The 13,452-nt window shown below is 42.4% G+C and overlaps 1 protein-coding gene across 1 annotated transcript; it reads left to right on the top strand.

The window, feature by feature from the left end:
* Positions 1 to 709: 709 nt before the first annotated feature.
* Positions 710 to 12,973, top strand: TAF1A (TATA-box binding protein associated factor, RNA polymerase I subunit A). Its single transcript, XM_031051661.2, has 10 exons — positions 710 to 1,060; positions 2,486 to 2,655; positions 3,805 to 3,918; positions 5,101 to 5,299; positions 5,594 to 5,724; positions 6,373 to 6,531; positions 7,587 to 7,653; positions 8,878 to 8,998; positions 10,690 to 10,850; positions 11,877 to 12,973. The coding sequence occupies exons 1-10, from the start codon at positions 928 to 930 to the stop codon at positions 11,996 to 11,998; spliced, it is 1,377 nt and encodes a 458-aa protein (XP_030907521.2). The 5' UTR covers positions 710 to 927; the 3' UTR covers positions 11,999 to 12,973.
* Positions 12,974 to 13,452: the final 479 nt, after the last annotated feature.

Genomic DNA, 13,452 nt, shown 5'->3' with positions numbered 1-13,452 from the left:
TTTTTATTCAGAATCCTTTCCTTCTGCCAACATGATGTTTTAAGTCACAAATTAGAAGTACCAACGAAGCTAATGGGGAGAGTGATACCAGGATCTGGTTAACTAGTACTTTCAGTGACTGCTGCATTACTCACAGCTGTAGTAACCCTCTGATCATGCTACCTGCTCTGCCGCACTACTGCGCACACCCACGTAGCCTCCCATGCTTCTGATCCCTCCTGCTTCACCCTTCGCTACCGCCTCTCACCCCACACGCGGAGCAGTGCCAGCCCATCTCGCCCACCCCAGCGGCAGAGGAGCCAGCTCCCCCCGTACTTTCTCGGTCCCTCCGCTCTGACACTTATCCTTCGAGAGCCTGCATCCTCCTTACCGCCCTCAGCCCCTCTCCAGCCGGGCGCGGACAGACCCGTGCGCACCATCAGCTCACTACACACCGAAGTGAGCCCGGCTCCACCAGCCGCCCGGGTCACACCGACAATGAGAGCACCCCCACCAGCCTGTGCACACCCGCGGTCCCCCAGGGCCTGCTCTGAAGGCGACCTCCGCCTTCGTTGAGCCCGAAGGCAGGTACGAGGCGGCGGCGGCAGCACCGACCGGCCTCACCCTACCGGAGCTACCACAGCGACCGGGGCCGCCACTCACGCCCTTCCTGCTCACGTGACCCCACCTCTCCGCCGCGCAGGCGCATGGAGAGATGTCCCTTTTCCATCATGGCGGCGGCATTGCCTACCGCCCCTTTATAGCGGTAAAGACGCGCCTAAGCAAGGCCGGATGCTCCTCCCGGGAGCTCCTCCTTCCAGCGTGTGCGGGGCGGCCGCTGTTAACCCGAGCTCTGTTAGGGATTGGCTGGCTGCTGGTGTTTGGCTGCGGTAGCTCAAGAGTGGCCCGTAGTTTCCCTCGTGGCGAGGTCTGCCTGCCGGGCCAAAGATGGCTGCTGCCCGAAAGATGAATGGTGTCCTGCAGGAGGATGGGGTGGTGAAGAGCTCTGCCCTGCCGGCCAGGAGCGCCCTGCTGCCGCCCTTACACCTGCCCTTCCTGTCGCCGCACTTCTACCGGCCGGGTAAGAGCGGCCCCGACGGCTTCCGCTTGTCCCCGCACTGCCGCGGCTCCCCCTCCTCTGCCCGCCCCGCTCCGGCTCTGAGGGAGGAACGCTCCGCTGTGGCCCACCTGCTCCCCGCCTTCCGCGCTACCTGTCGGTCTGCCTCTGAGGAAGGGGTTGGGGTTCCCGATGTGAGGTGCTTGGAGGCGGCATGAAGGCTACTAGTAAAGTAAAGGCCGGTGAGGTGGCTGATGATAGAAGTTTTGTGGCTGCAAAGCCTTTGGAGAAGGTATTTCAAAGTGGCTTTGTACTGAAGTTTTACTTCCATCCTGTCTACATCGTGTCACTTCTCAGCAACTTGCTTAGTAGGAGGTATTCAAAGCCCGGTTGGACTACGCTTGGATCAACCTGGTCTAGAGGAAGGTGTCCCTGCTTGTGGCAGTGGGTTGGAGCTGGGTGAGCTTTAAGGTCCCTTCAACCCAAACCAGACTGGGATTCTGACTTCCCTGCAGTAGCCATGCTCCTTGTATTTTATCTTATGGTGTTCACTGTGGTGTGTATTATCTTAGTACTTTGAAACCTTTAAGGTTAGAAATAGGCATGAAGACTAAACCTGTAGGTATGTTGGTTACAGGCAGTTTTGTAGAATTATAGAATAGTTAGGGTTGGAAAGGACCTCAAGATCATCTAGTTCCAACCCCCCTGCCATGGTCAGAGACACCTCGCACTAAACCATGCATTGCAATAAAATTGCTCCAAACCAGGATTTAAGTTATCCTTTACCTATAGCATCTAGGTGATTCAGTGAGCCTTGCATGTCCTGTGCTGAACGCTCTTAAGGCTTGAGCATTGTAGGGGCACGTTAGCACGTTAGACCATGGCATACAGATGTGGAAAAGAGGTTTCAGTTTTGTGCTGTAACACACATTTAAACCACTGTCTGCAAAAAAACGTCAAGTGGTTTCTTTCCAGCCTTGTACTCAAATGAGAATAATTCTCTTATGTAGTGGGAGCTGCTTAGCCTTTGATACTGGAGTAGCCTGTTTGTATGTATGCATACAAATCTTCAGCACATATAGATGAAGATTAGTAACAGAAGAGAGTGGTCCCCAAAATACAACAAACTGCTGTGATGTTATCAAGACACCATGATCTTCTGTGGTAGGGCAGTAGTGTGTGTAATATTTGGCTCTTTGCTGTTTCAAGTGTTTGCAGCTGTGTGCTGCTTGTGGAAAATGCCTTTTCATATTTATTTTCAGCTCTAACCATAATCTTGCTGCCTTGGAGATTAGTAGGTGTCTTTAATTCAAAAGCCAGATAGCTGAAGAGCACTTTCTGTAGTGCCTGAGACAAATGGTACAAGAGGGAGACTGAAATGATAGGTGCATTGTTATCTACATAAGGGCTGTGCCAGTTGTGGACTTGTTGATTTGTTTGTTTGTTTAGCATCTTCTCATGAACACAAGTTAAACTTCAGGAAGAGCAAGGAAGCGTGTTTAAGTTACATTCAGGATGCCATGCTACAGAAGCAGTGGAAAAGGGCTGCAGAGTTTCTAACCTCCTATATTGAGTCACTAGAGAAAGACTATTCCACAGAATACATGGGTCCATCAGAGGTAAGCCAATGTCCTTATCAGAGTTCTTTTGCAGTTGAAGAAATACTTGCAAGAATCAGCTATAATACTTCTGGACTAACATTTATCTGAATTAGCTAATCTCAGGCTCATTTTTTTTTCTGTTTTAAAAAGTATTAGAAATAAAGCCAGAAAAGTGCAACTTTTATAAACTAAGCCATTTTCTTTAAAAAAAAAAACCAAAAAAAAGGAGCTTCCAAACTCAAATAAGCAATTATTCAGGTGCTGATGTAGAAACTCATGGATGGCAGGCTGAAGAAAGTCCTCCAGCCCTCATCCCCAGTAGTGTTCCAGGCACCATGCTGTCAACTTACCACAAGTCTGACTCTGCACAGGCCTGCTTTTGCTATGGGGTTAACCAGTCTTGCTGGAGCTGGAGTTCTGCTGAGGGCTCACTTTTAGGGGTGCTAAGAATATGCAGTGCTGTCTGATCTCTTTTCTGAGAGAGGGGAAAAAAGCCTGACTTGGCTTGGTATAAGTTACCTCCAAGTCATTTTAAAGGAGTCCTCTAAACCAGAAAAGCAGTAAGTGTGTTTGCCATTGGTATGCCATCAGACAGAACCTGTTGGAAAGTTAATGGCTTATTTAGGGCTTTACCACCTCCTCCAGTACTTGCAAAACAGCAGGCAGGAGGAAAGGGATCAGAGCCTTAAACAGACTGAGTACTTGAATATGGCTAGTCCGCTGTAGTACTTGGTTACATTGTGTAGGCAGACCTTAAAAAGACAAATGCATGTGGATGGGAAATTATATCTAATTGGAAATAATCTTTATTACTAAGTTCAAAGAATTATATATACTTCATGTCTCAGTAGAGTCATATCAAAGGAAAATATAACTTCTTTAGTAACAGCAGGGGAACCTTCTGACAGCTGCAGTTCTAATAAGCTTTGCTGGAGAGCTGCGTTTGTAATGAGCAACTGTGAAGCACCCTCTGAATGACTGTAAAAGTCCTACTGGTGAGTGTGTAGGATACTATAGCAATAGATAATACTTAGTATTTTTTATTTGCAATTCAAATGCGCCTCTTTTTCATGTGCTACAGTGACTAAATTTGATAACACTCTATATGTGGTGACTTGCCAGTTTTGTACCAAGGTTGTTCCTGAATCTCTCTCTTCCCATTTATAGATGATTTGGAGAATAGGAACTGAAATTTTGTGCCATCATTCCCATAGCAGCATGAAAGAGTTCAACTCTTTCATGGAACAGATGAAGGTTTTAGGAGTAAAAAGGCATTTGAAGGTGAGTGTACTTAATACAGATATGTTGATTTTCCACTTTTAGCTGATCACTTAATTGAGTATTAGTTTCTGAACCTCTCTTTTGAAATATATTGCTGACAATAGTGTCAAAATCGACAGATGACACATTTGAGTTACCAATTGCATGATATTTTAAGGGTTATTCTGTACCTAACCGTATCTCATTTAGTCTATGTGTTTGATCACAGATGTGTATTGTCAGTCCTTAGAAGTGCCTAGACCCTTTAATTTTTGAATTTGAAACAGTTAAATTCTTTCATATGTGCCCCAGTAACATCAAATTACACTTTAGCACTTATCTTCTTGTCCTTAATTTGCTCATTGACTAAACAGCTATCCTTAATTTTTGCTTTTGTTATCCATTAACTTTTCAAGTAGCTAATCCGTGTACAAAACAATAGGCCTTACACTGTGGACCCTGTGTCACCCACGGGTGACACCCTGTGATGGCTCATTCCAACCTGTATTGTTTTGGTTTCCTTGACAGTTACTTGCTTGGGATGAATCTTCTGTCTTTCATTCTATTGTATTTGTTCAAGAGCTTCAACTGATAAACTCTGTTCTAGAGTTTGCTAGAGTTAACTAGAGGTTTAGACTTGTATCCAGTGCCTAATGAGCATGATAGGGTGGGGTGGTAGGACACCCCTCTTTCAGGTGTTCTGCAGTTGGGTAATCACTTTGAAGGTACCTGAATCCCCTCAAGTAATTTCTGGGCCATCTTAAATAGGTACAGTATTTGTTAACAACAAGTGGGTTTTAGAGGCAACTGCTTTCTGCTGCCTTGCCACGTATCATTAACTACCACCTGATGGGTGACTTTCTGCCTCATGGACCTTAATCTGTGAAGCATTATCTGTATATAATATATGCTTTTAATTACTAATGTTTCTCCAACATCTTCAGACAGGAAGCATTACTTAGATTCTTGGCTCATTTCCCTGCCCCCAGTGACACTTGTATTCTCCTATTCCTGCATTTTTCTCCAAAATTCCTTAGAAAGATAATGTTTGGATAAAAGGTGTAAAATGCTTTTCTAATTGAAATACTTTACTACCCATGTTTGCAATAGTTTCTATGCATGTCAGTAATGAGTCTCACCTTTCCCTGCCCAGCTGTGTAGACCTTTGCTGTATTGCTGTGGTATGGTCTGTTTGAATTGCAGATTTGCCTAGAGCATGCCTTTCACCTCCTTTGTCATGGATTCATAGATGAAGCTTACCAAAACCTGTCCCTGGCAGAAAGCTGGAGGTATGGAGAACAAACAATCATTCAGGATAAAGAAATTAAGCTGATTCAGGCTTACAGGGGACTGTTGGACTACTATAAGTGGTCTAAGCAGAAGAACATCTTACTAGAGCACGGTAAGTGTTACTGCATTGAGCTGTAAACTTGCTTGCCTGTGCAGACACTATAGCTTGCAATGGTGCCTTTTCCTTTACTAGACTTCAGAATTGGATGGTAAATAATCAAGTATCATAAATGGTGGTGCCGAAATGGCACAAAGACTTGCACTTTCTTGAAGTGTCCTGAAATGCCTCTCTTCTTAAAAGCTGGCTGGAGTCCTTGCTTAGCAAAATGTCATGATCTTAGGTGCACCACTTCAAGATCCCTTTGGATGAGCAGAGCTAACGGTGGCATTCTTCATGTTTTGGTAGGTGAGGATGGATTTGAAGACTTGTCTGCTGAACAGGAAATGCACAGTTGCTTTCGGAACGCAGCAGTGAACTTAAAGGAGATCATTAAAATACCTGGCATCTGGGATCAGTTTGTGAAATGCTACGTGGATGTAAGAGCATGTTTTACAGATACCTTCCTTTTGTGTTTCCCTACCTAACTTTCATGAAGATGTGTGTGGATGACAGCAAATGTGTACATGTATCTCACTGGCTTTGATTTAGAGCACAGTATACTCCTGGTAGAACTGCAGAGCCTGTACAGTGTACAAAAAGGACTATCTGTGCATTGCCAAGAAAAAGAAATAGCCAGACAGCTTGCATATTTTGTTTTTGTGATGCTAGGATAGAAAGTAAGTGCTTAGAATTTGTAATTAAGAAATACAGTTAATAACTCATCTTTGAAATTATTTACTCCTTGTAAAGGTTGGTAAGTGCAGTGCTGCCAAGTTCTCTCACTGAGCTTTCTTTAAAGGCATGGCTGCTTCAGTGTATTTCCAGTGAGCAAGTGCTGGTAATTCTTTGACAATTAAGTATGTGCTCAAGCAATTTTCTCCTGTAGCAGCTTCTATGTGTGAATTTCCACCCCTGTGTGATGAGAGTAGCAAGTAAAATGAAAATACACTACTCATAGTCTTACCTAATATGCTGCACTCTTAAATCCAGGCTGTTATTGGATTGTTCTGTGACAGCCCAAAATGAGTTATGAGAGTTTGATTGTGATTATGTGGTAAACTAACAACAGACTTAACTTCCCTTAGTTGTTGGAGTTCTACGGAGATCATAACGAAGCCCGCGAAGTATTACGTGACTATGCTTACAACTCCAAGTTTCCTGCTAATCCCAATGCTCATGTTTACCTCTATCAGTTCCTGAAGAGACAAGGTGAATCAAAGAAATCACTCATATCTGCACTGAAGGTATATATTCTATAGTAGAAGCAGTCCATGGTCACTCCTATTGCATGCTGGTCTGAGAGTTTGGTTCAGTTGTAATGCTATTTACCCTCTTTGTTTCTTTGTGGGAAGTAGAGGGTTAGAGGGAAGTTAGTAGAAGGGGTGCTAATAATGAACAATATCCTTTGCTGTCTTTGAATTCAAGTCTTTGTTTTGCCTTTAACTCATATATTATATAACTTCTCAGAGTCAGTAAGTAAGCTCAGAGTGTGTGTTTACACGGTTCCAGAAGTATGTATGAGCAAGTTGGTACATAACATGCACTGATTTCTGTTACAGCTTGATCTTTGCAATACTGAAGATGTTACTAGATGCCTGTTCTTCCACACATTGCAATTAGTTTCTCTGCTTCTGTTCTCTGAGCTGTGCACTTAAGCTAAAATGGAAGTCAGTGTCTGCTGAAGTTGGCAGACAAGGTCTTCCTTTATTAAGCTTTTCTACAGTTGCTTTAAATTCCTGCTTTCCTTGCCCTTGCTCATTGATCTTTGTAGCTTCTTGCAAACAATGTTTTGCAGTCTTGTTTTGCCACTTGATGGCACTAGGTGCTTTCGTTAGGGCAGAGCTTTTAAAACTGCTTCATAAAGTTTAGGCTTTTAAACTGTAGCATAAAAATTGTGATATCTTGTATTACCTACAAGATAGTATCAAATCAAAGAACTGATCTGTGATCCAATGCACAGAGCAGTATACAGGGGAGCTAGAACTGGCCTAGGAAGGAAATACTTTTGCCTCTCAAAATGGGGACACTGGATATGGATTTGGGTTGTTCCTTGAGCATGCTGTATTTGTCACATGCAGTCATCAAGGTGTTTCATCCATTGTATCAGAGTAGGGACACAGATATGCAAGATGAACCTAAATATTCATACTTTATATTAAGGCACTAAGGTATCAGGTTGCTTGTTTCTCCTCAAGAACCCCCAGAACACTGGAGCTTGTGCTTCTCTTGAGTGGGCAGAAGTCTGCAGAAGTCTTCACATTAAAATAATGCATCTGGGTTTTGTGGTTTCCTTTTTCAGATCTTGCATGATACTGTTCCTTCCCATGAACTGATGATAGATTTTAATCTCATGCTTCAAAAATCAAGTGAGTCTTCAAATATCTTTGTTCTTTCATGTTAATCTAGACTAAGGGTCTGAAATTATTCTGCAGTTTCCTTTCTGCCTTTTGAAGTAGTTTTGTTTGTTGAAACCTACCCAAACCCCCAACTTTCCAATCGCAGGAACCATTAAGTTGGATGTGTGAGCAGGCATTTACAAACTTATTTAAACAAATACCTTTTTCATTTTAAAGGTTGATCAAAGCAAACTGTCATAAGGCACAGCCAGGAGCTTAAAAATAGAATCATAGAATAGTTTGGGTTGGAAGGGACCTTAAGATCACCTATTTCCAACCCCTTGCCAGGGTCTTGTTCCCTTTTCGGAACCTCCAATGTAGTGATTCTTTCTCTTCTGAAGGAGCTGAGATGGATCTGTGCTTTAGATCTTTGTTACTGATCAAAGAACAAACTCTTCCTCCTCTTTAAGGGAGTTTTATCTTCAAGCTGGTAGAAAAGTCTTCCCAGTTGGAGACTGTTTTTTCCATGCTGATCAGTTGTAATCCAAGCTGTTTGCTTGCCACCTGGTATGTTCTAGCAGGTCAGCAGATTGGTCCTTGAATGAAGACTGGTTTCTCTTCTCTCCTTTTTTGGGGGGAGGGGAAAAACCAATCTCCTGGCTGAAACCTCCTGTTCATTCATGGTGCATTTACCAACTTTTTATAGCTAACGAGATCAACCTGAATTTTTTTGAAGAAATTTATACTGATAAATGCAACTTTTCCCACTTCTATCTGTTGTGCTACAGGTCAAGTGTTGCTTTAAGAACTCTGCTTGTATGCGGCTACTGCTGTGAAATAGCTGGTTTTTATCAGTCCCACATCTGATCTTTGGCACCTCAAGATCTGAAGTGTTCCAGAGGCACTATGTTCGCTTCCCATGGGATAGAACATGTTGATTAGAAGCACTGGGTAGCGAGCTTTGGAAGCTGACTGTTGTAAACAAGGCAGTGTGAGATAAGTGAGCAGTCCTGTGTGTGCCTCTCTGAGTCAGCAGATTCTGGGCAGGATGGGGATAGGAACAGAGTGTCTCTGATACAAGTTATGCTCTAGAGCTAGGATGTATTCCTTCTTTCTTAGAAGAGAAATCATTGAGGGCTCCCATCCTTGCTAGGAATAGTAGGAGGCAGAATGGAGAACTTTCACTTGTTGGCTACTGATGAGTTAGTTCAGCCTGATGTAAGTAACTTATTATTCAGCCTGATCTTTTTCCAGAGAAGAGGAAAAAACGTCGACTGGGGCTAGAAGTTATTTTTGCAGCCTTGGATTATGCTGGCTGGAAGGAGAATGTAAAAGCATGGAGCTGTTTGGCAAAGCAGATGAAACAAATTGTAATGTAAGTATCTCTGATGCCATGTTCTAAAACCAGTGTGTCAAGTCTCTGTTGGGCAATTGATATAGTGACACTCTGTAGCCTTTCTCTTGCTGCTGGTGAAGGGCAGCCTCATGCCCCATACTGAGTTCAGTGGCAGTGCTTGACTGCAGTGGCTTTCATTGGGAAGAAGAAAAGAATTGGAAATTAGAAATTAGTGAGGAGAATTCCAAATTTCCACTACTGTCATTGGCTGAATACTGTTAGTTCAGGTTTGGGGTTGTTTTTTTCCCAGGTTATGTGTTTATGCAGCAAGAGTTACTCAAGTGTTCAGGTAGTGTTTTCTTCCCATCACTAATCTCTCTCTTTTGGGGAGGGGGGAATAAGTTGTTGAGCCTTCTGCTCTGTTACTGTGTGTGCATTTGGAGCTGGTTTGAGAATTGCTGGGCTGCAGTAAGGGCATGGCTGGTACCATACAGACTGGTGTGTTGTGTGATGCTGGTAACTGTTACAGAATGCAGCCAGTGTATTCTTAAAAGCTGAACCAACATGCCTGGGGATTGATGTGTCCTTGCCAACACTGACAGACATGGCCTCTGGCTTCAAAAGAAGCCATCTCAGGCAGTCTGTGCCTAGAAGGCCTACAGCGTCTGAACTTTATTCTAACCAATGAACAGGGTGTTGTGGTTTTCTCAACTCTATATATTTTCATTGAATTAATTCAGAGTTTAATTTGACTCATTTTGCTGTTATTACTATTTCCATTTCTACAACATAGAATCACAGAATGGTTTGAGTTGGAAGGGATGTTAAAGCTCATCCAGTTCCAACCCCCTGCCACAGGCAGGGACATCTTCCACTAGAGCAGGGTGCTACAAGCTCCTGTGTCCAACCTGGCCTTGAACACTGCCAGGGATGGGGCAGCCACAGCTTCTCTGGGTACCCTGTGCCAGCGCCTCAGCACCCTCACAGGGAAGAATTTCTTCCTAATGTCTCATCTCAATCTCCCCTTTGTCAGGTTAAAGCCATTCCCTCTTGTCCTATCTCTACATGCCCTTGTGCCATCACCAGTTTGTCTGCTGTTAAGGTCTAGAAGCTGGTGAATTACGGCTAGGAATGTTGTTGCACAGAGCTAGTAAAGCCAGTATGGTTCTCTAACTTTGCCTGCAGTTTTGTTTTTGAAGAGACAACTTCAGATGATCTTGAAATACACTGGACATGTTGGCAATTTTATGGGAATACCACTCCCTATTATAGGTAGTTTCTATTTCAAAACGTTTGGTTTAAGGTCTTTATTGCCTAACAGGTCTTGAAATAAGTATTTGGGATAAGTTAGTCTTTGAGTACGCGTAGAGTAACACAAGCCTTTTCGTAAAAACAAGCCAACCCCTTCATACTACTAATCTGTAGACAAACTCGAAGAAACTCTCTCATTAATATTGACAAACTGGCACGCAAGTAAAGGCTGGCTTCATTTCACACTATAATCTGTGTTCTTGCCAAGTCTAAAGATTGCTGGAGCTCATCTCCTGCCTCATTAGTGCTGCCAGTCATTAAATAAAGTTGTTTCTGTTTAGTGTTTGCAGTGTAAGGTCTGTGTGCCTATGCTAGCATCTTACAACACTTGTAGCGAGTTGATTATAAAATCCAGTGTCTCCTAATCATATTTTGATGTCAATTTAGGCTTTTTTGTAACTTTTTTTACCTTTTTCCAGGTCGGAGAAACATCTTGACTGGCTCAAACAAGAGTGGAGCTCCAGAAAGGACTGGTGGCCAGCCTTCCATTTTAGCCGTTACTTGGGAAAAAGGAATTGGCAGGAAAATCAAAGCCTTTCCTATGAAAAAGCTCTGGTGGCTGGAATCTTATTGGGCAAGGGTAACATCAAATGTTCTTTCCTTTTCATTGCACAGAACAGAACAGAACTAATGTTTAGTTCTAGCCCTAATCAGATGGCATGCAGCTGATCTACTTCTTGGAAGAAATGCAGTTTCTTCCTTCTAGGAAAGATTGTCTTTGAAGCATGAAGAACATGAGAAAAATATTTAAAGTGGTTTGATATTTGACAGTGAGGCATATTTTGCATCCTGGTTTAGAATTCTGTTTTATCTGTCTGTGTTGAGCAGTCACAGTACGATTTAGCATGTTGTTTTACCTTCAAACCACAATTTCAAACATGCACAACACGTTTCTGAGTGAACGTTGTTAGGGTTTGCTTTGCTGGATGCAGCTTTGGCAATGTCTCAGCAAATACTGGGGTCAGTAAGGACCATGGAGATGGTGTAATACAGGAGGAAAGGGGTGGTGGTGTCTTGAGTGAAACCACCAGCAGTTTAAGATCATGACCTCTTTAGTAGCATCCTTTTAAAGTGCTGTGAAACTCAAGTGGAGTATCAGGGCCAAAAAGCAGCTGCTACACTAAGAATAAGAGTATGGCATGGAGATAATGGTTCATTCCCTCTTGTGAGCTTTTGGTTGATAAGCAACTTGCTTGTCACCTTTTCTGGAACTTTGTCTTCTGGGCTTCCTAAAACAATCTCATATTGGAAGCATTTTGTCTTTTTTTCCTTTTTTTTTGCTTTCAGTAATATTTTATCAAATGTCCCCCAGTTTTTATTTCCTGATGGCTAATTGTTCCAGCTGTAATCTTGTTTAATGCAGTTTCTATGCTTATTGGTGTCAAAAGCTTCTATTTTCCTTCTCCAACAAAGTAAGTTCATGTAAGAAATCAGTGCTGCTTTACGTTGTCAATTTTCCTTTCTGATCTACATGAAGAGCAAAAATTAGAGAGAAGAAAATATTGAAAACTTCCTGAAATACTTGTGTGTTACTTAAACAGTAAAAGCATTTTGTATTTGCTTATATCATGCTATAACTTACAATATCTTTGTGTTTTCCCCTCAGATGACAAGTACTTTAAATACATATCCCATCAAGGCTGCAAAGCTCAGATGAAAAGATTTCGGATACTGAAGAAGTTTGTGCATAAGCACAATTCCGTCTACCTGAGAATATCTGGTCTTTGAATCTTCTGTACAACCTTGATTAGAAGGCATCCTTAAGGTTCTTGTGCTTTTTCATCTTTGTGAAACTGACTTCTGTAGCTGGCATTCTAGAACTTCCAGGCAGCACCTATTGACTCAGGACTAGACTTTAATATATTTCTGTAAAAAATGCTTTGAGTTTTATTTATTTTATAATAAAATGAATATAAATCAACTGATAAGGTTGGGGAATTTCTTTAAGATTAGTCCCATGAAATGCAAACAGTATTGATTTCCAATACATATTGAAAAATATTTAGTTGTATGGTGTGGAGTTTCTGTGTCAGCAGTATTGTAGGCCTGATCCTCATGTTTAGGTGTGTAGATGGTGACTTAAATGACTGCTGAGATGTAGTTTAAAATCCATTCAGGATTAGCAGTGGCATTCACAGATGTATTGTCTTAACCTAGGAGCATTAAGCATGTGGTGTACTGTAAAAACACCTTGCCCTTTGCAGGTTACATAGGTTGCTGCTTTATGACTGATCATTTCCTGAAATCCATGAAAAATTGAGGTTTTTTTTTGTTCATTGTATATGAGAAGAATTCCATGTCGTGAAGATCTACTGCAGCTTCTTTAAAGAGATGATTCACTTCAGTGTATCCAAAAGCAATATTCCATGTGTCCAGTTCAGGGCTTGTTTTCATATGACTGGTAGGAGAGTTAAGGGTTGCTGTAGCTGCATGGCTGCAGAGAGAAGCTAATGTTGCAATGCTTTGAAGGAGCAAAGGCAAAGAACTACTGCAAACTTCTCTACCTGGTGGAAGAGACTTACTGAATCTTCTTACAGTCTTGCCTATGAGGTGAAATATGCAGTGTTGGTGTGTTTGGAAAGCAGATGTTAATGTATTATCGCAAACTGGTGTTTCAGGTTGCTTGAAAACAGCAACAAAATGGTTTCCAAATACTACTTCTGTTTTAATGACAGGTCTGTAGAACCTTGGTGGATGAACTGCTTGAACTGCTTCTGGGAATGAAATAAAGCTGTCTTTGATAGTGTGGTATTATGTGGATAAGTACAGCTCAGCTTCTAAAAGCTGAGTGTTTATCTGGGATTTTAGGCTGGGTTAATACAGGTCTCATGAAATGTGCCTTAAGACAAAGTGTCTTAAACATTGAGCTATTTGGCATACATGTGTATTGTACCAAAAAAAGGCTATTATTCCTTGCTCCTGACCTGTGCTATTGTGGTGTTCACAGTTTTGACTTCCTAAGACAGCCTTGTTCTATAATAGCTAGGGTTGTTTTTTCCTGAGGATCTTCAACTGAGCTTTGACTATTTTCATGCTGATTGTGAGGTCTCAAAACGCTATTGCCAGCATCCTGTAAGGTGTCCAGCACCCCTCGGAAGCAGTGGCTTCCCCTGAGTCTAAAAGGTGATCCACATTGTTGCTCCCAGTGACTCACCTTGATGGGTTTTCTGCCTGGACAGTGC

Source organism: Melopsittacus undulatus, chromosome 3 (genome assembly GCF_012275295.1).
Source record: "Melopsittacus undulatus isolate bMelUnd1 chromosome 3, bMelUnd1.mat.Z, whole genome shotgun sequence".
In the NCBI taxonomy this organism is placed as follows: Eukaryota; Metazoa; Chordata; class Aves; order Psittaciformes; family Psittaculidae; genus Melopsittacus; species Melopsittacus undulatus.
This window is presented reverse-complemented; position numbering and strand designations above follow the sequence as displayed.